The 22,910-nt window shown below is 44.2% G+C and overlaps 4 protein-coding genes and 2 non-coding genes across 8 annotated transcripts; 5 read left to right on the forward strand and 1 right to left on the reverse strand.

The window, feature by feature from the left end:
- The first annotated feature begins 447 nt into the window (after positions 1-447).
- On the forward strand, positions 448-7,417 carry mcm7 (minichromosome maintenance complex component 7). Of its 2 annotated transcripts, none has more exons than XM_004073023.3 (15): positions 448-478; positions 2,361-2,440; positions 2,638-2,802; positions 3,366-3,490; positions 3,583-3,763; positions 3,847-3,984; positions 4,056-4,205; positions 4,281-4,395; positions 4,464-4,595; positions 4,737-4,820; positions 4,928-5,139; positions 5,250-5,515; positions 5,602-5,770; positions 6,517-6,626; positions 6,965-7,417. In XM_004073023.3, exons 1-15 carry the CDS (start codon positions 448-450, stop codon positions 7,188-7,190), a joined length of 2,184 nt encoding a protein of 727 aa, XP_004073071.1. In that variant the 3' UTR covers positions 7,191-7,417. The 2 variants fall into 2 exon arrangements, with proteins under 2 accessions (XP_004073071.1, XP_020562063.1); XM_020706404.1 differs by lacking the exon at positions 448-478 and adding an exon at positions 1,831-1,873 and having other exon boundaries at positions 6,965-7,190.
- mir106a (microRNA 106a) lies at positions 5,862-5,968 on the forward strand. The gene has a single exon (NR_107137.1). It is a non-coding gene; the product is annotated as a microRNA 106a (primary transcript).
- Positions 6,160-6,252, forward strand: mir19d (microRNA 19d). Its single transcript, NR_107138.1, has one exon. It is a non-coding gene; the product is annotated as a microRNA 19d (primary transcript).
- A 2,004-nt stretch (positions 7,418-9,421) lies between the features above and the next one.
- On the forward strand, positions 9,422-11,761 carry LOC101166058 (leucine-rich repeat extensin-like protein 3). The gene is made up of 5 exons (XM_004073024.4): positions 9,422-9,530; positions 9,766-9,829; positions 10,161-10,205; positions 10,288-10,448; positions 10,635-11,761. Exons 2-5 carry the CDS (start codon positions 9,775-9,777, stop codon positions 11,409-11,411), a joined length of 1,038 nt encoding a protein of 345 aa, XP_004073072.1. The 5' UTR covers positions 9,422-9,530; positions 9,766-9,774; the 3' UTR covers positions 11,412-11,761.
- A 207-nt stretch (positions 11,762-11,968) lies between these two features.
- cops6 (COP9 signalosome subunit 6) lies at positions 11,969-19,378 on the reverse strand. The gene is made up of 10 exons (XM_004073025.4): positions 19,297-19,378; positions 17,794-17,919; positions 17,257-17,388; positions 16,689-16,777; positions 16,489-16,551; positions 16,362-16,409; positions 16,169-16,283; positions 14,280-14,372; positions 14,021-14,121; positions 11,969-12,420 (listed from the first exon to the last, which is right to left on the reverse strand). Exons 1-10 carry the CDS (start codon positions 19,337-19,339, stop codon positions 12,280-12,282), a joined length of 951 nt encoding a protein of 316 aa, XP_004073073.1. The 5' UTR covers positions 19,340-19,378; the 3' UTR covers positions 11,969-12,279.
- Positions 19,379-19,384: 6 nt separating this feature from the next.
- On the forward strand, positions 19,385-22,508 carry fbxl12 (F-box and leucine rich repeat protein 12). 2 transcript variants are annotated; one of them, XM_020706407.2, is made up of 4 exons: positions 19,385-19,746; positions 19,915-19,990; positions 20,386-20,539; positions 20,819-22,508. In XM_020706407.2, the coding sequence occupies exons 1-4, from the start codon at positions 19,646-19,648 to the stop codon at positions 21,430-21,432; spliced, it is 945 nt and encodes a 314-aa protein (XP_020562066.1). In that variant the 5' UTR covers positions 19,385-19,645; the 3' UTR covers positions 21,433-22,508. The 2 variants fall into 2 exon arrangements, with proteins under 2 accessions (XP_020562066.1, XP_004073102.1); XM_004073054.4 differs by having other exon boundaries at positions 20,386-22,508.
- Positions 22,509-22,910: the final 402 nt, after the last annotated feature.

Genomic DNA, 22,910 nt, shown 5'->3' on the forward strand with positions numbered 1-22,910 from the left:
CAATGAGAAAAATTACCTATAAACATGTTTGCTTTTGCATTTTTTTCTATCAAACAAAATGTAGTTTAGGGTTGGATTTTGCCCTGTACCTCCTTTGTCTTGTAGGTTCAGTCTGTTCATGCAAAATCTTATCGTCACATTTCGCGCCATTCCTGACAAACTGGGCGGAAGTTTATCCAGTCACGTGAGACGTTGTCTCCAGCAACTTTCCCGCCACTATCAAATCCCGCCCCTCCTCTGTGAAAGCCGCGAAACTATTGGCTGATGCGATTGTCAGACTCGCGCCACTTTTTGCTCTCCGACCGACAGGAGCTGGGTGCTTGTGAATGAGTTCAGCACTCCAAGAATAGAAAATAAAATATCTATTTAAGCTTTACGTTTGACTTCATCTGGGCTTTGTAGCGTTGCGTTACGAATCATCTGTCGCGGAGCTGAACGCCTGCAGCCATGGCGCGAAAGGATTATGCGGCAGAGAAAGGTAAGGACTTGTGTGTCTGTGGAGAACAGCATGGCAGCAACAGGTTGGCCGGATTTCCTTTTTTGACAAATATCTTTAAACGAAAAGCAAATCGTGTGAAGCTGCATGTCGCTGAACATTTCATATGAAGATTTACGTGTTGATGATGTCATTCATTAGTGAACTTTATCTCATACACTACTTTATCTCACCTGTAATGCCAGTTTTATACTTTTAATTTCTATTTGTCGTGGTTACATTACAGCACGGTGTGTTAGAGTAACCCGTTAAGACATAACTACTCCTAAGATGGTTACTAATAAGTTGGTGAGTCGTACTTCGTTGGAGTTGGTGACTCCGCGGTGACCCGGATGGAGCCTTAAACAAAGGAGCAGGCGCCACACTCAACTTCAACGCACATGCCCTGCGATGGTGGCCCGCAGAAAGTTGACATTTCACAATGTATATAAACAGTCTGCCGCCTTTAACAACAACTTTATCTTTACGTACAAATATGAACGTATATTTTTAACCAGCATAAATAAAGTGCTTTTCATGATTGGGTAACTTCTACAATTTCCCTTTATGGTGAAAAGGCTTTTAAACACCACAAAATCACAGGTTTTGTAGTTCGTGTACACAGAGTCCAAATGTGTGGCCAAAGTAGAGACTCCAGCCTTTTTCCTGAGTGTTAGCATGCTAGCTGCGTAGCTGTTGTGGCGTCCGTGAACGGGCCATTTTGTATTTAGCGCTTCGTGCGGTGACTCAGCCGGCGCTGCTGCTGCTGCTGTAGAGCCGCGCAGTCCGTTCCCTTCCGTGAAAACAGACACGCTAACACTTCAGACTCAGGGTTTTGAACATCTATACAACGTAACTACTGACAGACCCTTTAAAAAACTTGTGTGGCAACAAGCAGAGTCAGGAAAAAACACACACAAGAACACAAAAAACGATGCAACTAAATTGTGCTCAAACACCTCTCAGTGTATGTAAACGGTACTTATTATGCGCCAAACTAGTTTTCATGCTGTTACATGGATAGTTTATGGTCCCCGGGTAAAAATAATTTATGTTACCGTTTTTGGATCAATATATTTCGGGTTTGCGCATGTTTAGAACACCCCTTGGGACTAGTTTTTGCCGTCTCCCCCCTTACCGCTGGGCTATTTATCCTATTAAAGATGCGTTTGGTCGGGGCGGCGTGTACGAATCACTACCCTGCTAGCAGCAGCTAATGATAAAAGATGGCTGGCCGCGGTTAGAAAACAACAGCATGGACTGCTTTTAAGAGCGGAGGAGCCGCGGAGGGATATGAAGTGACGCGGCACAAAAGCCATGTGCTGCTTTGTTTACAATAACATCCTCGACCAGATACGCAATAAAGCCACACTGGCGCTTTCCCGTTGCTACCTACAAGTAAGTTAAATGGTTTTTATCGCCACACAAAGGCTGTTTGTTTGTTAATTCCGTTAGTTCCGCGGTTCTGCTTCCGAAGTTGGGGTTGAAGTGTTTTCAAAAAAGAGGGGCGCCGAAGTGAATGCGCGCTTGTTGTTGTTTTATTTACAACGCGCTCTGAGGAAAATCCGCTCCAGGAAGCCCGTTTGTTGTGTACCCGAAAATCGCGCTAATGTGCGCACCTGTGCGAAAACTAGCTTCCATCAGGGCTCCGGCGGCTAATTGTGTGTTACAGTAGGCAATAGTGACTCATCGAGATTACAGGATGCCATGTTACTCAACAAAGAGGGTCGTCGCAGGACAACAAATTAGCTCCCAGTTTGCAGGCCTGCAGCTTCAAATTGATAATCATTCTGTTATAGGAATATAATGCATAAAACTGTTTTTGCCAACAGCATTCAAACCGCCTTTGTTTGTATTATTAAGACCGGGGATTTGTGTTTTGCAGAAAAGTGCAAAAGGTTCCTGCAGGAGTTTTACACAGAGGACGGCAATGGGAAGAAGGTGTTCAAGTACGGAGCACAACTTGTGAGTACAGCCAATGCACAGCACATGCATTTATGGCAGATGGAGGCGTTTCAGAGAGCGCCTGTTTTCTCTTCTCATTGTCATTATTATTCCAGTTTATCCACCATAATCTGCTTTTTAAATCAACCAACTGAGTCCTTCCCATCAGCTTGTCAACATGCTTGTTTTTCTAATAGCTTTGGTGTGTTTGTGGATAGGTGGCTTTGGCCCACAGGGAGCAGGTGGGCCTCTTTGTGGAGCTGGACGACGTGGCTGAAGAAGACCCTGAGCTGGTGGAGAGCATCAGTGAAAACGCCAAACGCTACACGGGCCTGTTTGCCGACGCCGTCCACGAGCTGCTGCCAGAGTACAAAGAGAGAGACGTGCGTTTTAGCACATTTTTTGTTGTTGTTGTTCTTATTATCTTGTTGCATGGATTATTGCAGTTTGTCTGCAAACAGAATTGTGGTCATCTTTAGTAGTTTTTTGACAATCTTACATAGCTTTGTGGTAGAAGAAACGTGTAATTGTTGTTTTGGTTCTATTGTAAAAGCATTTTCAGTGGTCTTTTAGTTATGATTGTGTTGTTTTTAGGTGAAATCCATGTCATTTCCTAGGGCAGGGTAGGAGCGGGGGCTTGTGGCCAGCATAGCTTCTACATAACAGTCTTTTGCAGAGTGGTCTTCCATCTGCTTCTGATTCACAACAATTTTGATAAATAAGTGCAATGTTAAGCTATATGTCCTCCATCATGAGAACAATGTCACCCAAAACACAATTTCCATCATAGCGGGTCTTTAAAACCGCCCCACACTGACGACGTTCTGCTGTCAGGACTACATTGTGGAAGCAAACGGAATAAAGATGAGCTCTTTTATGCTGTTTCTATCTCAACTGAGCGAACCATCAGCCGGTCCATCAATCTGAATGTGTTTTAATAATTCAGGTGGTGGCTAAAGACTCTCTGGATGTGTACATTGAGCACAGGCTGATGATGGAACAAAGACTGCAGGACTCTGCAGATACCAGAGACTCCCGAAACCAGTACCCACCAGAACTCATGAGGAGATTGTACGTAGATGTTCAGATTTATTCCAGTATTTATTTATTTTTTGTCCTTTCAGCCTGAATTCTGCTCTGAAAACTGCTTCTCCCGTCCACAGCGAGCTCTACTTTAAACCTGCGAGCACCTCCAAGTCCAAAGTGGTGCGCGACATCCGAGCCGACAGCATCGGTCAGCTGGTCACCGTTCGGGGCATCGTGACCCGCGCCACTGAGGTCAAGCCGATGATGGCGGTGGCGACGTACACCTGTGACCAGTGCGGCGCCGAGACCTACCAACCCGTAAGCTCGCGTCCAAACTGGCGTCACATTCGAACCAGCAAGCAACAGCTTCACCTCCCCCCACCCCCCGATCTCTGCCACAGATCCAGTCTCCCTCCTTCATGCCGCTCATCATGTGCCCCAGCCAAGAGTGCGTCACCAACAAATCTGGGGGGCGGCTCTACCTGCAGACCCGGGGCTCCAAATTCGTAAAATTCCAGGAGCTGCGAATTCAGGAACATGTACGAAGCTCCAAACACTGAAATCAGCTTCTTGGTATTTAGCGACTGTCTTACGAGTTGTCGTTCTCCAGAGTGACCAAGTGCCAGTAGGCAACATTCCCAGGAGCATGACGGTGTATGCACGCGGCGAGAACACGCGTCTGGCCCAGCCCGGAGACCACGTGGCCATCACCGGAGTCTTCCTCCCTCTGCTGCGCTCCGGCTATAGTCAGGCTATTCAGGTAGCGTTGTTTTTCTTTCATCTTAACAGGAGAACAGAGCTGCATGTTACAACTCATCTGGTTTCATCTTCTCAGGGACTTCTATCAGAAACATATCTGGAGGCTCACAACATCACCCTAATGAACAAAACTGAAGACGACGAGCTGGCGACTGAAGAGCTGAGTGATGAGGAGCTGCGCAGCATCACAGGTCAGGCTGGACACCACAGAAACGTCTGTCCCTTCAGCAGCAGCTAACGCAGCCACGTTTGGTTACAGAGGAGGGATTCTATGAGAAACTGGCCGGTTCCATCGCACCCGAGATCTATGGACACGAAGACGTGAAGAAGGCTCTCCTCCTGCTGCTGGTTGGAGGAGTGGAACAGGCTCCTAAGGGCATGAAGATCAGAGGTGAGCACACCTGCACAATTCTGACAAACGTGCCATAGATTGAGTTCAAAGGTGGAGCCACAGTTGATTCAGAGAATTCAGCTGCTTTTGTAAAATGTAAGAAACTGAAGCTCTCATGTTTTGTGACTCTTTTCCCTGAAGGCAGCATCAATATCTGCTTGATGGGAGACCCGGGAGTAGCAAAGTCTCAGCTGCTGTCGTACATCGACCGCCTGGCTCCCAGGAGTAAGTCTTTTGATTTCTCATTTCATCCACGTTCCTCTGGAAGAAGACATGAAAGATGTGAAACGTACGTGGATGTGTGGTCAAACGCCTGTTTCTGTGGTCTCCAGGCCAGTACACCACAGGTCGGGGTTCATCCGGCGTCGGTCTGACGGCAGCTGTGATGCGTGACCCCCTGACTGGTGAAATGACCCTGGAAGGCGGAGCTTTGGTCCTGGCCGACCTGGGTGTGTGCTGCATTGATGAGTTTGATAAGATGGCAGATGCTGACCGAACAGCCATCCATGAAGTGATGGAGCAGCAGACCATATCCATTGCAAAGGTAGGAGCAGCTGCCTGCCCCCCCCCCCCCCCCCCCCCCCCCCCCCCCCGAGCATAATGAGTTCAAGTACAACCGCACAAGTCACGATGCATTTCTGCCTCGCTGTGCAGGCCGGCATCATGACCTCCCTCAACGCTCGCTGCTCCATCCTCGCTGCGGCCAACCCCGCCTACGGCCGCTACAATCCCAGGAAGAGCATCGAGGCCAACATTCAGCTGCCGGCCGCCCTGCTGTCCCGCTTCGACCTGCTGTGGCTCATCCAGGACAAGCCGGATGCCGACGCTGACCTGCGTCTGGCGCAGCACATCACCTACGTCCACCAGCACTGCCGACAGCCGCCCACGCACTTCACGCCCATCGACATGAAGCTGATGAGGTGCTGCTTGTCCTTTTACATGTTTCCCGTCAAGCCCTTGAGCACCTGGCAAGACGTATTAACGCCATTTTGGACGCTCCCTTCAGGCGCTACATCGCTCTGTGTAAGAAGCGGCAGCCCGTCGTCCCGGAGGCCCTCGCGGATTACATCACTGCTGCCTATGTGGAGATGAGGAAGGAGGCCAGAGTCAGCAAAGACACCACCTTCACCTCTGCTCGTACCCTCCTCTCCATCCTCCGCCTCTCCACCGCCCTGGTGAGGACATGAAAAACCTGTGACACGTCTGCTTGGCAGGAGCTCCATCGGACCTCTGAGTTCGCTCCCTTCAAAGTCTTTGGAGGTTTATGCTTTCATTAGCTGCCCAGCATGAGATAAAGTGCTTACAGTGCAGGTAGTGATCAGAACAGTCTACTGCAGTGTGAGCACTTCTCTCCCACGCTGGTCCAAAGCGCCTCCGTTTCTCTGTTACCTCTCTGACAGTCGTCTGTGGTTCTGCCTCTGGTTACCAAAAGTGCTGTTTGTGCAGGTAGAAGTCACCAGCTACTGCAAAACCAGCACTTCAGGTAAACTGATGGACCGTCCACAGGGGGGCGCTGCAGGGTCTCGATGAGGAGAACGAGCGTTTGAGACTTCTGTCAAGGATCTTCTGGTCCTGGCCAGCTTTGCAGGGTGGGCAGTCAGCCTGTGCATGCCTGGAGCAGCTGTGCAAACCCATGCAAAACTGACTATGGCCAGCACTGCCATCTATGCCTTCTACATGAAGTCTACATGGTTTTATTTTTAATGTCCATGTGCTTGTTTGACCTGTGGAGAGATTAGCTGGTGTTGAGAGGCGGAGACTTGGGCAATTGCCGGGCATCCCAGAGGGCATTGCACTTGTCTCGGTCTGACAGTGCCGGCACAGCGCAGCCTCCGTCGACGCGGTCCGGTCAGATTAAGGAGTGCCGGCCCCTCAGAACCCCCGTCTGAACCCCGCCCGCACTTTCTCTGCTCGTTTGCAGGCCCGGCTTCGCATGATGGACACGGTGGAGAAGGAAGATGTCAACGAGGCCATGAGACTCATGGAGATGTCAAAGGATTCGCTGCAAGCAGACAAGTCCAGCGCGACGAGGTTGGTATCAAACATTACAGAGCAGAGGGTATGGTACAACCACTCCAGTAGCCGGATCCCTTTAGGGTTTTCTTTTTTAAATAGGAGTGTCTGTGTGACCTGCAGGAAGCTGTAAAACCTCCAGGTTTTTACAGCTTTGTGTTCGGTTTCCTGTTCACTTGAGCAGGCGCTGATGTCATGTTCACACTTCAGCCCAGATCTCACACTGGTGTGGTTTTCTTTAGCGACATTTCTGACCCTTTTCTTGTGCTGTATTGCTATGCTGGTGGGCATTCTGACAGTGATGCATGCTGGGAATGCTACCAAGGCTGTTCTGACTGTGTCCTCTCCCCTTTCAGGGCCCACCGTCCAGCTGACGTCATCTTCTCTCTGGTGCGGGAGCTGGCCACGGAGAGCGCGGCGGGTCGCGGCGGTTCTGGCGGCGTGGTCCGCATGGCTGAAGCGGAGCAGCGCTGCGTCTCCCGGGGCTTCACGCCCGCTCAGTTCCAGGAGGCTCTGGAGGAGTACGAGGAGCTGAACGTGTGGCAGATCAACCAGGCGCGCAGCCGCATCACCTTCGTCTGAGCGGTCCCTTCCATCTTCAGAGCGAGGACTCCCTCTGAATGTGGTCATAATCCATATGTGTCGCCGCTTTTATGGTCCTGTGAACGGCCACAGTGCTTGTAAATATGTACGTCAGAAGTTAGTATTTGTTTATTCAGGTCACAGCTCCTTGCATCAGTTGATGCAGAGCTTCTCTGTACATTTATAATTGCAAATGTTAGAAAACTATAATAAACCTTTCAAATCTGTGTGATGGTTGTTTCTCTCCAGTGTTTGTTTTAGGTTACAAAACTCAGAAATGGTAGCCTTTATTTTCTTTTTTGTATTAGTTTTCTCTGTAAAACGGGGAGAAACTGAACTGCAGGCAAATCTGGAGCTCAAGCAACAAAGATTTGCTTTAGACAGTGGAATTATGGGAAAAGTAAACAATGCATAAACAAGGCTTCAGGACAGACGGGGCTGTCAGTGTCTGTGATGGACCAATCTAAGTGAGCCAAAGGAAAATGCTCAGAAGTACGATTCTATTGAATAGATTTATTTATACACTCTCAAAACTGGGCCCCAAAGAGAGGTAAACGGAGAACATCAATGGAGGCGATTAACCAAACACTAACCTACTGAACAGACAGGTTGGTGCTCTTGCATGGTCCTGGTTCAGTTCTCAGCTGGGATCTCTGTGGAGGGGATTTTTCTCTCTGGTCTCATCTTTTGAAGTGGAACAACTTCCACAATTGGTGGCTGACTAAAAGACTTTTGCTTTTCATCTTGTACCGTCTCCAGAAAAGCAATTAATGGCATCTTCCAGTTTTCTGGCTCAAGTACAGTGTAACCCTTGTGCTATCTTAGGCACTTTAACATTGGGTGTTGGGTCATCTAGACCCACTAGACAGTGCTCTGAACCTTTTTTCTTCAATGATTTGTGATCTTCACTGGTGTCCATGGATTACATGAAATCCTCTCCCCCTTTATCCACCTTTGTCATGGTAGGGAGAACACGTCAATGGTCCTCTTGACCCCACAGGATAGCACAAGGGATATAAAGGTTGTGTTTCCTGATTGCCTCTTTTGGGCCCCAACCACAACTCCAAGCCCGGTCAGCAGCAACCTCCCCAGAACTAGTAACTTGAAACAGCTTGCATCAATTTAGCTAACAATAAACTGATAAACGGGCAATAAACTTATATACATTTTTCCAACATAAACTACAATGTGAGCTACAAATATACAGTAATGTGCTGTAAAAAAAAAGTGCAAAGCTTCTTAATATCTTCATATTCATTTGAGAATAGAAAGTCCAAACATGTAAACGTAGTCAAAGTACCAGAACGATCAACTGTTGATCTATTTTAAAAGCGTTCCCAGTGATCTATTAATTATGGTTAGGCCATTCTTTGCACAAATAAAAAGGGTTTTCTAGGACATAGTTTCTGCAGAGCGGCAGTAGTTCATCAGAAATTCACCTCTGAGTTGTTGGCAGAGTAAGCCCACCCCACTTCCTGTCACCCATCTGTTAACACGCTCTCCCAGTTTAAATGTCATCCCAGCTTTTTCAAACAGCATTTTTTTTGTGTGCTCCTGATTCACAACAATTTGAATCAAGAAATACTCAGAAAAACGATTTTAAGCCTAATTTTATTTCTGTCACAAGAACGTTAAAATACAATTTTCGTCAGAGTGGGTCTTTAACAATTTGTGGAAGATGTGCCAAAACCATGAAACTTTCCATTCTGAGAGATCACGATGAAAAGGTTATTTTCTCAAAGGCTGCAGGAGCTGGAGGAACTTCAGCTCACAAACACGTTTATGACTTATAATTGAATGTGAGGACTTCCTGTAAAAATGCTGTGTTTTCAGGCAGCTCAGATTTAATGGCAAACATGCAGAGGCACAAAAAGGCAGCTGTGATAGTCACTCTCAGTCCCAGAAAAGCAGGTGTTCTTCGTACAAAAATGACCACCTCCATGGTCTGACCATGCAGCACAAATCTGTAAAACCTCTTGAGCAATGTCTGCTCAAGACCATGCAGGTTATCACTGTAATTTTAGTTTTCTTGGCATTGATATTCAGTAAGTAGGCAGCCTTTCCTCAACACTTAGCAGCTGTCGCAGCAGGTAACTCTTTCCCCTCAGACTTAATGGGGAGTTTCCATTTGAAGTCTTTTCTTTATGGCTTTGGTCCAGGCGCTTTTTATTACTAATTGTAGCCACAGGGCCCACTTTAACTGTCCAGGAGGTAGGATCTTGTATTCAAATTTGGTGAAATCCCATTGGACAGAATTGTATTTTACACTTTGGCTGACGTGTGGGTTCCTATTTATCCCTTTCTGCCTGCTGGAGCTGTCAAGACGGCCTCCTGAACCAGGTAAGAAAACCATCCGCTTTATTTTCAATGTTGCACCAATGAAGCAAGACTAGTTTTACTGTTAAATAGAACAGTTTTAACCTGGATTTACCTGATTTCTGCTGATACGTGTGAGCCACAACTTCAAAGAAATGTTAATTATTCATGAAAATTTGATGCATAACTTCTTACAAGGAATAGAAACGATCTACTTTTTCTGTTTTTTCTCTTCAAATATTTCTTCTCTGCATTGCAGGGGTTCAAAATGACTTCTTCATTGTGTGTGCTGGGGCCTCTTTGTTGCCTCTTGCTCATCTCAGGTTAGTTTTTTAACTTTTGTTCAAGTTAAAAAAAATGTATATATATATATAATTTGTCCGTATACCAGCTGTTCGCCCTGAGAAGTTGAGGTTTTTGAGTTCAAATCCACGGCCAAGTTATATATATAAAGGACTCCAAAAATGGGGCTCAGTGCCTCCTTGTCTGACACTCGGCATTGAAGGATTGGAACCACCAAATGGTTTCCAAGCACGGCTATTACTGCAGCTCACCGCTCCCCCAGAGGATGGATCAAATACAAGGACTTAATTTCACACACCCAGGTGTGTCCCCCTGATGGGACTTAAGCTAAATATGTCCTTTTGCTTTCAGGCCACCTGGAGGCCAAGACTCTGCTGAGCGCCATCCAGCAGGAAGGTAAGAGCAGCGCCGTCCTCAGCTCAGTTACTTTCTTTTTTACTCTGCATGGCCTAAGTGAGGTTTCTTCCTCCTCCATCAGCAATGGTTCCTGTGAGCGAACTCAGCCTGGACTCAGAGAAAGCCAACGGCTTCTTGACTCACTCCAGACCCAGACGTAACGTGGAACCGAAGTGGCACAGAGGAAACCCAGACTTCCAGTCCTACTACAGATACTACAGCAGTATCGGACACGTGGAGGGGGTACGACACCTGGAACACATTGTTGTCTCCATATACTCATGATCTCCTGAATGCAATCAGGTTTCCTTTTATCAGAAATCCTCAATCAGGGTGTAGTAAAGCTGAGCGATTATTATGATCAGATTTGGTTAAAATGTTGTTTTTTGGTCTGTAAGTCTTTTGCCTGAATATGTTTTCTTCTCTCAGCTCTATGAGATCGACAAGCTGAGGATGCTCTACCAGCAGATGAGGTATCTGGAGCAGACGTACGGTCCCGACGCCCCGTACTACCAGAACAAACTCGTGCCAAAGATCAAGTGCGACCCAGCTACTGACAAATCGTGCAAACTCCCACCTCCGCCTCCTCCCATGAAAGGGCTCCCAAAGCCCACAGAACCCCCGATAATTCCTCCACCTCCCCCCGCCATGTCTCAGGCTGACGTGCTCTTCCTCTGCAACAGCAAGGACCCCCTCTGCAAGCCTCACATCGTCTACCTGCCTTCAGGCGCCGTGCCTGTACTCTGTGACCCTCGCTACCACCCCCACTGCACCCCTCAGAAGGCCCCACCAGCCCCCGTGGTAGTGCAGAAACATCTTCCTCCTCCTCCTCCTCCAAAGAAGTCTGCTCCACCTCCACCTCCAGTCTACGTCAAGAAGACCCCCGTGGTCCCTGTCCGTGCCTTCAAGGGCATGGAGTATGACTGCGACCCCTACTGGGACCCCGACTGCCTGATCGACCACCCTCCCAGGTCCATCAAGGGAAAGATCGAGGCGCCTCCACCAACTCCCCCACCTGAGGAGGAGCCGGTAGAAGAGCCGTTACCCCCCGCTCCCAAAGAAAAGAAACTAACCTACCCACACCCTTACCCTTACTACTACTTCCCCCACCCGTATGACCCCAGGGATGACCTTTATGACCCTGCTCGCTTCCAGTACCCACAGCCTGATGCTGCAGCTGATGAGCCTGCAGAGGAGGGGCATTGATAATTAGGTGGGAGGGGCGGTGAAACAGCTGTCTTTAAATGGAGCAGGCTGATTGACACCAGGCATAGAATACAGCTGTGATTAGATCCGTCTGGATTCAGAATCACCTTCAGCATGAGGGGAAGCGGTTTTTACTCAACATGGCCATTCATGCATTTGCTCTTTGAACAGATTTCAAAATAAAAGTCAGTTTATGGTTTGACATTTGCATAGACACACGTTTCCACGCCGGTGCAACGTGGCAGCTAAACTAAAGTGTACCGACTCAGACTGGAGATCATTAGGTCTGCTTCCGCTGTACATCTAACACCCAAATAAAAGCTGACTCCTGCTACACGTTGCACTCAGTGGAGCCGTGTCCAGCCTCATTTTTTTTCTGCTGAATATTCCCGTCTGTCTGAGCCCACATCAGCCCATCAAACAGCGGGAGGACGACTTCAAACGACCTGCCGACAGCGAGCTGCAGCAAACTTTCACAAGCTCGTTTAAAAGTGCAGATCTGACACGTCCCTTTAGAGCCAGCTTCATGCAGCTCCTTTAAAAAGAAAACTCAAAAGTCCCATGAAAAAAAACAACAGATCCTTTATTACATACAGAAACATGAGACTAGAAAACAACCCGGGTAAAAGACAACATTCGTGTACAGAGGGTTCACTGCAGTGCAGAAGAGTGGATCTCTGACTGACGTCTTTAAGTGCTCTCAGATTGTGGCTGAGGATGGTAAGTGGGTCTGAAAAACCGCTGAGGCTGTGAGCTTCTATTAGCCAATCAAAATACACACAAAGCGCAAAAAAAAATTAAAAGGTAGGGAGAGACCAGGGGGAAAAAAAACCCCAAACTGCAGCGTGTCGTTTGCATCTCCAGAATCTCAAAAGAAGAGTCCTCTCATCCTGCGGCCGATGCCCTGTCGGTCGTAAAGGACGTTGAATTTGTTGATGAACTGGTTCATGCTGTTGCATGTCTTGGTGATGGTGCCTAAGTAGGCCATGAGGCCGACGTCGTTGCATTGCTGCAGGGGGGGAGAAGCAGAGTGAGAGTGAGGCACAGATTCAACAGTCATCTGCAGCAGGAAGCAGAAGAAAAAAAATTATGAAAGAATGTGCATCTTAAAAGCTCTTTTGATTTATCCATCAGTCCATTGAATCCCTTTTGGGATCACAGAGCTGTTGGAGCCAACCCAGCTGCTGTCACAGGTCCACACAGAATCACAAATTACCCCATGAAGCAGGAAGCCGGAGTACCCGGGGAAAACCCTCGGGGAGAACATGCAAACTCCACACAGAAAGGTCCCAGCTGGGATTTGAACCAGGACCTTTTTGCTGTGAGGCAAGAGGGGTAACCACTATTCCATCATGCATATTTAAGTCAATTATATTTGACTCATTCCAAATCTAATAACATCTAACATTAAAAATGAGAGGTGATAACCAATCGAGTAAGAGTGTATTAAGACAGATTTGTTTTTAGATCAAATATTGTTGGTAGAACTTCTATCATTACAATTGAAAATGTACATTTTCTAAAAACAAGTCAATGTTTGATCATCTTAGACTCATATTTTGTACAATTTAAACTTTAATCATTGCACACAAATTACTTCTGAATATTAAGAATCTTTCCATCCTATTTAAAATCTATTAGGATATATTTAGTTTACATTTGATAGTTGAATTAAACATCATGACACTTTGGGGGATTTTTTTTCTCTCGTCTTAGTAGTGTTTTATTTTATGAGCAAATTCTTTTATAGTGTTAAACACAAAAAAGCGTAACCCCTTAAGACCCAGGCCAATAGTTGAGGTAACCCTCTGAAGTCACAGGAACCCAGATAAGCAGAACCACTCTGGTAATTTCACCCGAAATGTGACGCCTACAAATTTGAACGCCACGTCTTAAGAGGTTAAAGCACTGAAGCTTCAATGCTTTGGGGGCAACGATTATAGAAACAGTTAAACAGTTTTTGTAATAAAAATCACCAAAAAAAAAAGTCAAGATTTCTGCCGGTTTTATGACAAGAGGCTTAAAAGACGGAAATACCACCAAAAACACTTTTTGTGGCAGAGGAACGTTAATAATAATAATAATAAAAATGTTTGAATATGTGAGAAATTTATTAGACCACATTTTTTGTTTTTTTTTAGTGATACAAATAGGAAGTCCATTAAATGAAAATCCTTTGTCAACCACTGATAAAATTTAGCATAAACTTGAAAGCGAAGAAAGGTAATTTTTTTAAAGCTGGAAATAGGTTCAGGTGTCAAGGGGTTAATTCTTAAAAGGAAAAAAGGTCAACTCTAATATTTATAATTTATGAGACCGAGATAAAATACTTGATTGGTTGTGAAAGGGAAGCATCTGAGCTTATGGACTAGAAAATACGTTTCTGTGGGATTCATGATCCTGAAAGTGCAGGAGATCCAGCATGTGGATCTCCTTCTAAAGAATGGTTAAGAAAATAAAAGCCTGTATCTAAAAAGGTCATAAAGAAGCAGCATTGCATCACAAACAAGAAAGCATTCTACCTTTTAGCAAAGACAGTTTAAACCTCAACAAACAAAACTTCTAAGGTAAATCTCAGTGGAATTCCTTTTTTTTTAACATGTTCTTACATCATAGAAGTCCGTTTTAAATTTGATGGTGCTGAGGACCGGCAGTCTGTGGCACAGGGCGTTTGCTTCTCGAAGGATCTCGTGGTTAAATGGCACCTCTCCTGTAACACAGCGGAGAGGTCATGTGACTGCCGCTGATGCTGCCGTCAAATGGCGGCTTGTTATTAGACAGGCGTGTTGGAACATCTCACTAAAGAACACCTGCTGCTCTTCACGCTCTTTGCCTTTAGCGCCCGCCTCATAAATAAAGCAGACTCACCTGCTTCCACGGCTTTCACGTACTCTAGAATGATCTTCACTCGGCTGTGGAGCATCTTGATTGCACTATGCTGAGCTATGAGGTGTTCAGCCACTGAGGAGGAGGAAGGACAAGTGTTAGTGTTAATGACCTGAAAGCACTTCCACAGGTCTGTCAGGGTCCATTTTCAGCAGCTTGCTACAGATGTGCATTCACCCAATTCATTTATTTCACAAAAGAAAAAGAAGCTAAACAAAATGACATTTAAAAGAATACAAAAAGAAAAAAATAGATTTTATTTGGAAGAAAATAAATCATTTTCCTCATTACAAGAAAGAAAGATCCACATCAAATATTTCCCTCTATCCTGGATCCCAGCAGTGACAGAAATGCTGCTTTGCATCTTATTATAAAAAGAGGAGGCTATGGCTCCAAACTGTCAGGTTGGATAGCTCCAATATTGCTCTTTGGGTTGGGGGTGTGAGGGGCTGCAAACTAGTGGGAGAGAGAGTGTAAACAGATGAGTGATGGGAGGTGAGGGCGGGTGCCATAACTCAGAGGCAAATTTCAAATGAACTGCAGCCGCCCTGCAGGAGAACGATAGAGGTTTTTGGTTGAAAACGCCACAATCATAATTAAGAGACCACAGGGAAAGCTTTGAAAATAGATCAGAAGATGATGGGAGGGGAGTTTCAAAAACAGCTTTGCACTTTGTGACATGTGCAGTGCAACGAAAGAACTTCCTGTTACGTAAACCCACAGGCTTCCATATTGGTCAAAGCTTCTACGGGTCTGTCCAAATCGGAGGGCTGCATCCTTCGTCGAGCGGGTGGGCCAGATGTGAACGGCTGAGAATTTGGACGAGTCTAGCCTTCAGATGATTCCAGCTGTTACATCGGCAAATAATCCAGTCTGAGATTTTAATGACGGTGTATGAAGATTATAAGACCATCAAAAAAGTAACACTGCTGCATCAGCAAAAGAAAGAGTTTCTGCTTGTAGTAGAAGAACATTGTGACAGGCGTTTGAATTGAACAGGCGTTTTCATTTTCATTGTGAAGCATATCTATCTATCTATCTATCTATCTATCTATCTATCTATCTATAACTTATCCAACTTAAATGAATTCAATTGGTAACAAGTAATTGAGTTAAATTTATTCAACCTAATTTCTTACGTCTATAAAACTCAATAATCGTTTATACAACTCAAATTGACATATTTAACTAACTAAATGTCATTTTACTCCAATTCAATTCAAGTTTTTTCATCTTAAATTATTGCACTTCTTGAACTCTCATATGTCTAAATTTGAGCCTGCAGATATTCTCATTTTTATAACAATAAAAATGAATGAAACAAAACAACAGAGAGCGGTAGTGAACGAGAAATTTCTTTTAAAATTGGGAAAAAGACGGCCGTGTTCGTTGGCCGCATTTGAAGGAGTCGTGTTTGGACAGCACTTGTCGCGGCGCTGTGACGTAAGAGGCCTTCAAACGCAGCCTTCCAATTTGGACACAGCCTCCGTCCTTCTGTGTCATTCTCTTTGTAAACAGGTGTTTCCTTTTAAAGTCGGAAGTGAAACTAAATTTCTATTTCCATTTTATCATCTTGTCTTTTGACATGTTTATCATTATAACCTTTTTTATTTTTAATTCAAATAAAGAGACAAAGTGCTTCAAAGAAGCTGGGCCGTGCCACGAGACTTTCCTCAGTGTCCAGTGTCCCAGTGTGCAGTAGCATCTATTGAGTAAATAACGAGAACATGCAGAGCAGTTTGGAACTTTGTGAGCACAGTCAATCAGACAAAAAGAGACCGGTGTGTCTCCATGACTGCTCATGAACCGGACTGTGCCATGACAAACATGAATGGAGTTGTGCGTCTGCTGCAGCCCCAACCCCCCCTCACCGGTCGAGTTCTCTCCGGTCCCGGTGGCCGTCATCCGAGCTACGTGGTCGACGCCGATTCTCTCTGCCTCCTCTGTGGCTAAAGTGTACGTCAGCTCAGCGAATAACATGGTGGCCTTAGCGAAGAAAGACGACGTTTCAATGAGGAGCCACAAAAAAACATAGTCAGAGCTGCGAAGAGGCGGAGACAATACCTCGCCACTGATGATGTCAATCACAGATTCATAAACGCTAACAGGAAGCTGTGGAGGAGCGGGACAAGCAGGTTAGAAAAGCTCTTCACACGCACACACGCCCCTCCATGACTGAAGAACAACTCACGTCGGTGTGTTTGGTCATCGGGTTGAGCTTGAGAAAGAGCGGGCTCTCAATGATCTCACACACCTGTCACAGAACAGACAAACGTTTAAAGAAGCATTGGTGAGAGAAGGTTCGACCCAAAAGTGGATCATTTCCAGCTCAGCATCACTAAGTCTGAACATTTTGCTGCAGTCGAGCATGAAGCGCCGGCGTTTCTGTACCTGTTTGTGGATGTGGATGTCAGACTGGTCAGGGGGCCCCCCTGTGGTGTACCAGCCCAGGAACTCCATGTCTTTGAAGACCTGTTTAACTGAAACAGCAGAATTCAACAATTTATTTGCCAAAAATCAAAAGAAAACAAAAAACAGACTTTTACAAATGTAAATGGTGATTAGATTACTTTATGTACTTTATGTGGAGAAAAAGAACAATCGGACATTTGTTTTGTAGTTCAGAATTAGGACTCACTCACATCTAAGAGACAAAGAAGGTTCTAGCTGTTTACAAAAGAATTAAGCCAATTTTTGACCCCAAAAAGTAAATAATTTGCTTTAGAAAAAATTAAAATCAAATATTAAAAAACATAAAAATGAAGTTTTATTTTGAGATTAACCGTTTGGAATGACATAACCTTCAATTTAATTCAGTTTATTTCAAAACTCACAACTGAATCTTTGACTATTTATTCTTTTAAATCCAGCAGGACTGTTTTAGCCTCATTCAGTCCACATTTTAGGACTGCTGGTCCAGAGTTTCAATAAAGAACACGGATTGAGAAACCCAGCTTACACTGCTCCTCCTTGGTGTAGTAGTACTCCTTATCGATGTGCACTTTGTCGTCTATGGTGTGAGACATTAGTTCAAAGGAGTTCATCACTTCTATGTTTCGACCCTCTTGTTTCCCGATCAGAGCGCCGATCACTAAACAAGGAAAACCCACGATCAACCAAAACAACACAAACATGCCTGAAAAACACACGTTCAAGAGCTCCGCTGCTTCAAGTAAGAATACTGCATTCATAGTGACATTACTGGATAAGATGATGAATTTTAGTCATGTTCTGAGTTCCTAGTTAACACTAAAAGATGTCTCTGTTTGAAAAAAAAAGTACAAATCAATCAAAACCACTGATTGTATGTGAGAATTGGAGTGCGTTAGTGTGACATCACCCATAGAAAATGGCTTATTTCTGGCTCCAAGCACATGAAATCAATTCATTTGCCTTTTTTTTTTGTGAAACAGACATGACCATGTTGGAGCCAGAAGACATCAGTAAACGTGATTGGTCAACGCGTGGAGCTACAGTTTAGCTTCATCACAGATACCCTGCATGGGTCGGCCCTCCTGAGAGCGGATGCGGATCCAGTGGTCAGATATGTTGAGGATGACCAGAGGGTGTAAGGCCACAGAAACACTCCCAGTGACCCCCGAGGCCATGACACTGGGGGTGGCTGCAGACACACAAACAGCAACAACTTCAACAAAACAGGAAATACAAGACACAAGGAACACAACGTAGATTTTTCACAATAAGATATAGTATGACATATCAAATAATTGGCTGTCGTGTTGATGAGACATTTACAAATAAAAAATAATCCTAAAACAATTCAAGAGAGGATAACACCTGCCTAAACATATTCATACAGGCCTGAAGATTGATCTTTAAACCTAAGCTGTTTACCTTTTAGTTTTATCTGTCATTTTTGTAGTTAATCAATTGATAAAGGAAAAAATTCATCGGATGTATGACAATGTCCAACACATCAGCAGCTGCTCATGTTTTATTTTACACAAAGATGCTCATCTTAAGCAGGTTGAGCACTTTTTCATCCTGTAGATGTCACAGACTGAATAAAATGGCTTCGGTCTGATGTATCTGAGGTTGCAGGGGTCTGCAACCTGAGGCTCCAGAGCCACATGCGGCTATAAAGACATTCAAAAAAATTGAACAAATACTTAATTAGTTTAACTAAGCAAATATTCTTATAGTCTACTGTCAAGTTGTTGCTTTGAGTCAAAGTTCTTAAAATATATAATTGCATTTACATGTATAGATTTTTATTTTTATTTGGATTTTAAACCAATGCACACATCTTTATGTTGATAGTAAAAGGATGAATGCTCACCTAAAATTAAATCTGTTGAAGCAGGAGGATCTTTTGACTTAGGGTGCATTTTATTTTGAAAGGAACGTGTATGTGCTGCTGTCTGAAGTAAAGAAGTTAAACTTGCTCTTTTTTAGTAAAATATAACACCTTTGTGATTCTATTATTGTCGACATGTAAAAGAAAGCTACCTGTTACAATAATGAATAAAAAGCCACTGAAGTAAACAAACAAAAAGTGTATTTTTCTAAATGTTTAGGCCAGACTTTGTGGCTCTCGTTGGGTTTTGATCTGTAAGAATCTGGACCAAGTGGCTCGTTTCCCGTTAAAGGTCTCAGCCCCCTACTCTAGATGAATGAATACAGTAGCATTTGGGAAACTATCAAGTTGTTTTCCTTCTTTAAACAGCGCTCGGTTAATCTGGATTTAGATTATATAGCATTTTAAGGATGGGTACATTGTTAAGTGACTGTATTTATAAACTCAGCTGCGCATTACTGAGTTAGATCAGAGAAAGCGACAGTAAATCCAGAATGATTCATCACTGACTGACCGTTAACCTGCTTATCATGTTAGCAAAGCTTTTGTAGCCAGAAGCTTTAGCGCCGCCAAATCTTTCCGGCTCACAAACCAGCAGAGACACAAAACACGCGGGGCCCTTGGTGCGCGCGTACATGTTAACGTCGGGCTCCAACGGTCTGATTTAAGACAAACACTTGCCTGCCCCGTCTACCTCCATTCCTCCACCATTGCTGGTCGCCATCTTGTCCGGTAGACTGCGCGTGCGCAGTGGACTGTTGACCTAGCGAACGATAGGTGGCAACATCACATATTTTCTGAACATTTATCAATAAGGCGCGCGGCAGAGCTGATGTCATAAACATTTTTAAAATTTAAATAACTACTTAGACGTAGACTGAGTATGTTCAGAGAAACCCAGGCCCGTTGCTTTGAACTGTTAAATGAACTGAACTGTTGCTAACCAGAAGCTGTTTCCTGGGGATTACTGATTAGAGCGCAACCCGTGTGCATCCGGAAATTAGTCCGTGTGGAAGGTTTTGTTTACAGAATGGATGAATTCAAAGGCTGCGATTTGGATTACTTCCCCGAAAACATCTTGATAGACGTGTTGTCGTTTTTGAGCGTCAGAGAGCTTGTTCGAGCTGGAAGGTATGAAAATGTGGCCCTGCTGAATGTGTTGGATTTTTGGTTCCCTGTTCTTTCTATACAATGCAGCAGCATGCACAGACAGACAGAGCCAGCTGGATGATCTCCCTTTGTTGTTGTTGTTGAGACTTCTGTCTGGCGAGTTTCTAATGGTTTCCACATTTTCTCCAGGGTTTGTAAGAGATGGAAACGGCTGGTTAAAGACCAAAGACTGTGGAGAACAGTAGATCTGACTGCTTGGAAAGGGGTAGGACTGTGGTTTCAGTTCCTGAATATTAAGTATTAATATTAATTCTTCTGTAATCGAATGGACACAGTAATAAACATGGATAAAAAATATGTGATGTTTGAAACAACCGTGCTAAGGCTTTCTTTTGTTAGTTTATGTCCAATTTTTTTAAACCTTCACTAAAAACAGTGACAAAGGTGCACTTTTTTTCTTGTATTATTATTTCTACTATAATTGGACACGTTATTTAAAATGTTGTTAATTGTCCTTTGTTAGGAAAGTAAGTCCCAAAAAAAAAATAGGCCTCCTTTTAGGTTTCTGATGTGCATGTGTTTGAGCTTATATCTCATTATTTATTTAATCAGTTTTCTCCTCGTTATTGTCACATGGTCTCTTCTTTTTTCTTACATCAGGTGACATCTCGCATCCTTTGGGTCTTGCTGCGTCAGTACTTTGGTTGTGGACTGAGGTGCCTTCGCCTGCGTGGCTTGCTGCTTTCTGCCCGGGGTGGAACCTTTCTCTCAGAGTCCTGGCTCAAAGCTTTGTCCACTAAATGCCCTCGCTTGAGTAAGCTATGCCTTCTACATGCAGACTTGAGAACCTTACCCAACTGCCACCTCTTGCCTCCTTCTCTACGTGTGCTGGAGCTCCGTGGTTGTGAGCTCCCTCAGGGCTTTTTTTGTCAGGCCAAGAGTTCCTCACCTGCTTTTCCTCAGGACAGAGCAGTGGCTACTTCCAGCGCTGGTGGTTCACAGCAAGGAAAAAATCCAAAAGTCAAAGGGCAGGCCTCGCCTTTAGGCATTAGTATTGAGAGTCTAGTTCTTAACAATGTGCCCTCTTTCACAGATCAGCACCTGCAGAGTCTGACATCATGGGAGAGGCTTTGTCGTTTAGAACTTCGCGACACATTTCGTATAACAGCAAATGGGCTTAGAAGCTGTGCAGCAAAAGATGGCCTTTCAGGTATGGAGGGCCTGTCCAAGCTCAAGTTTTTGGAGTTAGGTATTACAGCAAGGCAAGGCTACCAGTTGCAGATGGCCTCCCTTGGGCTGGGCGCGGGATGGCTTGGATTAGAGGAGCTGAGTCTCGGTGGTAAAGAGGTAGGGCCGGGTTTGCTCTGTGCCAGCCGCTTGAAAGATTTGAAGCGCCTGTGCTTGTGGGCCTGCACGCTCGGTGAGCTGCAGATCGTGCGCAGCTGCAGGATGCTCCGCGGACTCCGCCAGCTCCAGTTTGAAGATGTTGTCTTCCAGCCTCGGCAGAGTCCACCGGCAGAAGAGGAGGAAAGGAGCAACGAAGAACAGCAAGATGGAGAGGAACATTCAGAGATGGATAACAACGATGACAACAAGACACAAGACACGAATGATCCTTTTCCAAGCCTTAGGCGCTCATTGGCCGTCATGCTGCCTTCTTGTAGTCTGGTTTTTACCAACTGCTCTGTTCAAATAAACGCAGACTGATAGAGGTCTCAACTAATGCTCTGTTCTGACAACAAGTCCATGTAAATCTTTGGGAGACTGTTGTAGTTTAGTACAAACAGCAATCGGCACCCAATAATCTGAAAATCATCATGGTTAAAGCCCCACTGTCTGTGTGAATTGAATAAAATGGAATTCCACTTTGATGTTGGTGAGTTCACAAAGGCGCATCGAAGGGGGGAGTGCACCCCCCTGTCCATCCAAAAAGAGGGCAAAAAAAAAAAGATTTACTTACAGGTTAAATGGAGTTCATTGTGTAAAGCTCTTTTAAGCCTTATCCAAATTAGAAATAATTATTTCATATTTTTTGGAACTCTGGGTAAAAAAACATGTAAATAAGTGTTGCATTTTTTAAAATAGATGTTTAAATAGATTCTTTCCGAATTGACGTTCTCCAATTAACCAAAATTAAGGCTTCATGGTGTGTTGTGATAAAAGATGAAAGCTAACTTTTAAACTCATCAAGGTGAATTACACTGAGATTGTTCACTGACACAGGATTAGGCTAATTCATCACACTGATGGAAACATCAAAAACCTTTTGTCACCCCTTTTTGAAAAATGTGCCTCTTAGACTGACAGTTATTAAGAAGAGGTGTTGAATCATGAATGTTTTGAAGGTTTAAACAGAGTTTACTGTCACAAAAAGATGTATCATTCTATCTTTAAGCAGTTTCTTTTTTCAGGTGAATCAATGGGTTCTTTTTTTCAAAAAGAAGAAATACTGATAAGTGAGTCATTTCAAGGTGCATCCTTAGGTCGTGTTACAAACGTAGAAAGCAGAACTGTCACTGCTTGACTATCTGACATGCATGTGTTGGTTGCAAAGCCAAAAAACTAAAGCGAGCTGAAAAAGCAACAATGCACCTGTTTCCTGTTACTCAACTGCTTTTTACCAGGTTTTTACATTCACAAATCATACAATTCACTCACATGTAGCAGGTTGTGGTGATGCAAATGCACTGTGTACTGCTAAAACAAGTCTCTCTCAAGTTGCAATGTTTTTTTTTGTTTTTGTTTTTTACATTTGTGATAATAAATTTGAATGTGAACATAAATTTGACAGGTCTTCCTTCATTGCTATGCATTGTGCTGCATTTAAAGGTTAATCTTGTAGCAAAGAGATTCTTTAAAAACAATCAATAAAACTTTTTTCTTTTTACTTTAACCCTTCCACTAAGTATAAATGTATAACATTTATACACACATCTATATGCAGACGGCAAAATGGTTCTAAATATTTTCCAAGAAAAGGTTTCCCCCCCCCCCTATTTTGCAACAATTCAATCAAGTAAAACTAAAACCAGGCTACCTTTACTATTTGAATTAATTGTCAGTACTATCATTTTTGAATTTTACTGTTTTTTTTAACAATTGAACACAGCTAAAGCCGTTGTAAATAACATGTGGACAGACAAAAAGGTTCGTACGTTAGAGTATTCCATTAACTGCTGCTGCTG

Source organism: Oryzias latipes, chromosome 10, assembly GCF_002234675.1.
Source record: "Oryzias latipes chromosome 10, ASM223467v1".
In the NCBI taxonomy this organism is placed as follows: Eukaryota; Metazoa; Chordata; class Actinopteri; order Beloniformes; family Adrianichthyidae; genus Oryzias; species Oryzias latipes.

Coding starts and splice junctions, on each gene's coding strand:
- mcm7 (XM_004073023.3), top strand. CDS start 448: ATGGCGCGAAAGGATTATGCGGCAGAGAAAG. Junction 4,596..4,736: donor TAAGGGCATGAAGATCAGAG/GTGAGCACACCT, acceptor TTTTCCCTGAAG/GCAGCATCAATATCTGCTTG. Junction 4,821..4,927: donor CGACCGCCTGGCTCCCAGGA/GTAAGTCTTTTG, acceptor TGTGGTCTCCAG/GCCAGTACACCACAGGTCGG.
- cops6 (XM_004073025.4), bottom strand. CDS start 19,339: ATGGCGACCAGCAATGGTGGAGGAATGGAGGTAGACGGGGCAG. Junction 17,389..17,793: donor GGAGGGCCGACCCATGCAGG/GTATCTGTGATG, acceptor TTCCTTGTTTAG/TGATCGGCGCTCTGATCGGG. Junction 14,373..16,168: donor GACCGGAGAGAACTCGACCG/GTGAGGGGGGGT, acceptor CCTCCTCCTCAG/TGGCTGAACACCTCATAGCT.
- fbxl12 (XM_004073054.4), top strand. CDS start 19,646: ATGGATGAATTCAAAGGCTGCGATTTGGATTACTTCCCCGAAAACATC. Junction 19,747..19,914: donor GAGCTTGTTCGAGCTGGAAG/GTATGAAAATGT, acceptor CATTTTCTCCAG/GGTTTGTAAGAGATGGAAAC. Junction 19,991..20,385: donor ATCTGACTGCTTGGAAAGGG/GTAGGACTGTGG, acceptor TTCTTACATCAG/GTGACATCTCGCATCCTTTG.
- LOC101166058 (XM_004073024.4), top strand. CDS start 9,775: ATGACTTCTTCATTGTGTGTGCTGGGGCCTCTTTGTTGCCTCTTGCTC. Junction 9,830..10,160: donor TTGCCTCTTGCTCATCTCAG/GTTAGTTTTTTA, acceptor TTTTGCTTTCAG/GCCACCTGGAGGCCAAGACT. Junction 10,449..10,634: donor GTATCGGACACGTGGAGGGG/GTACGACACCTG, acceptor TTCTTCTCTCAG/CTCTATGAGATCGACAAGCT.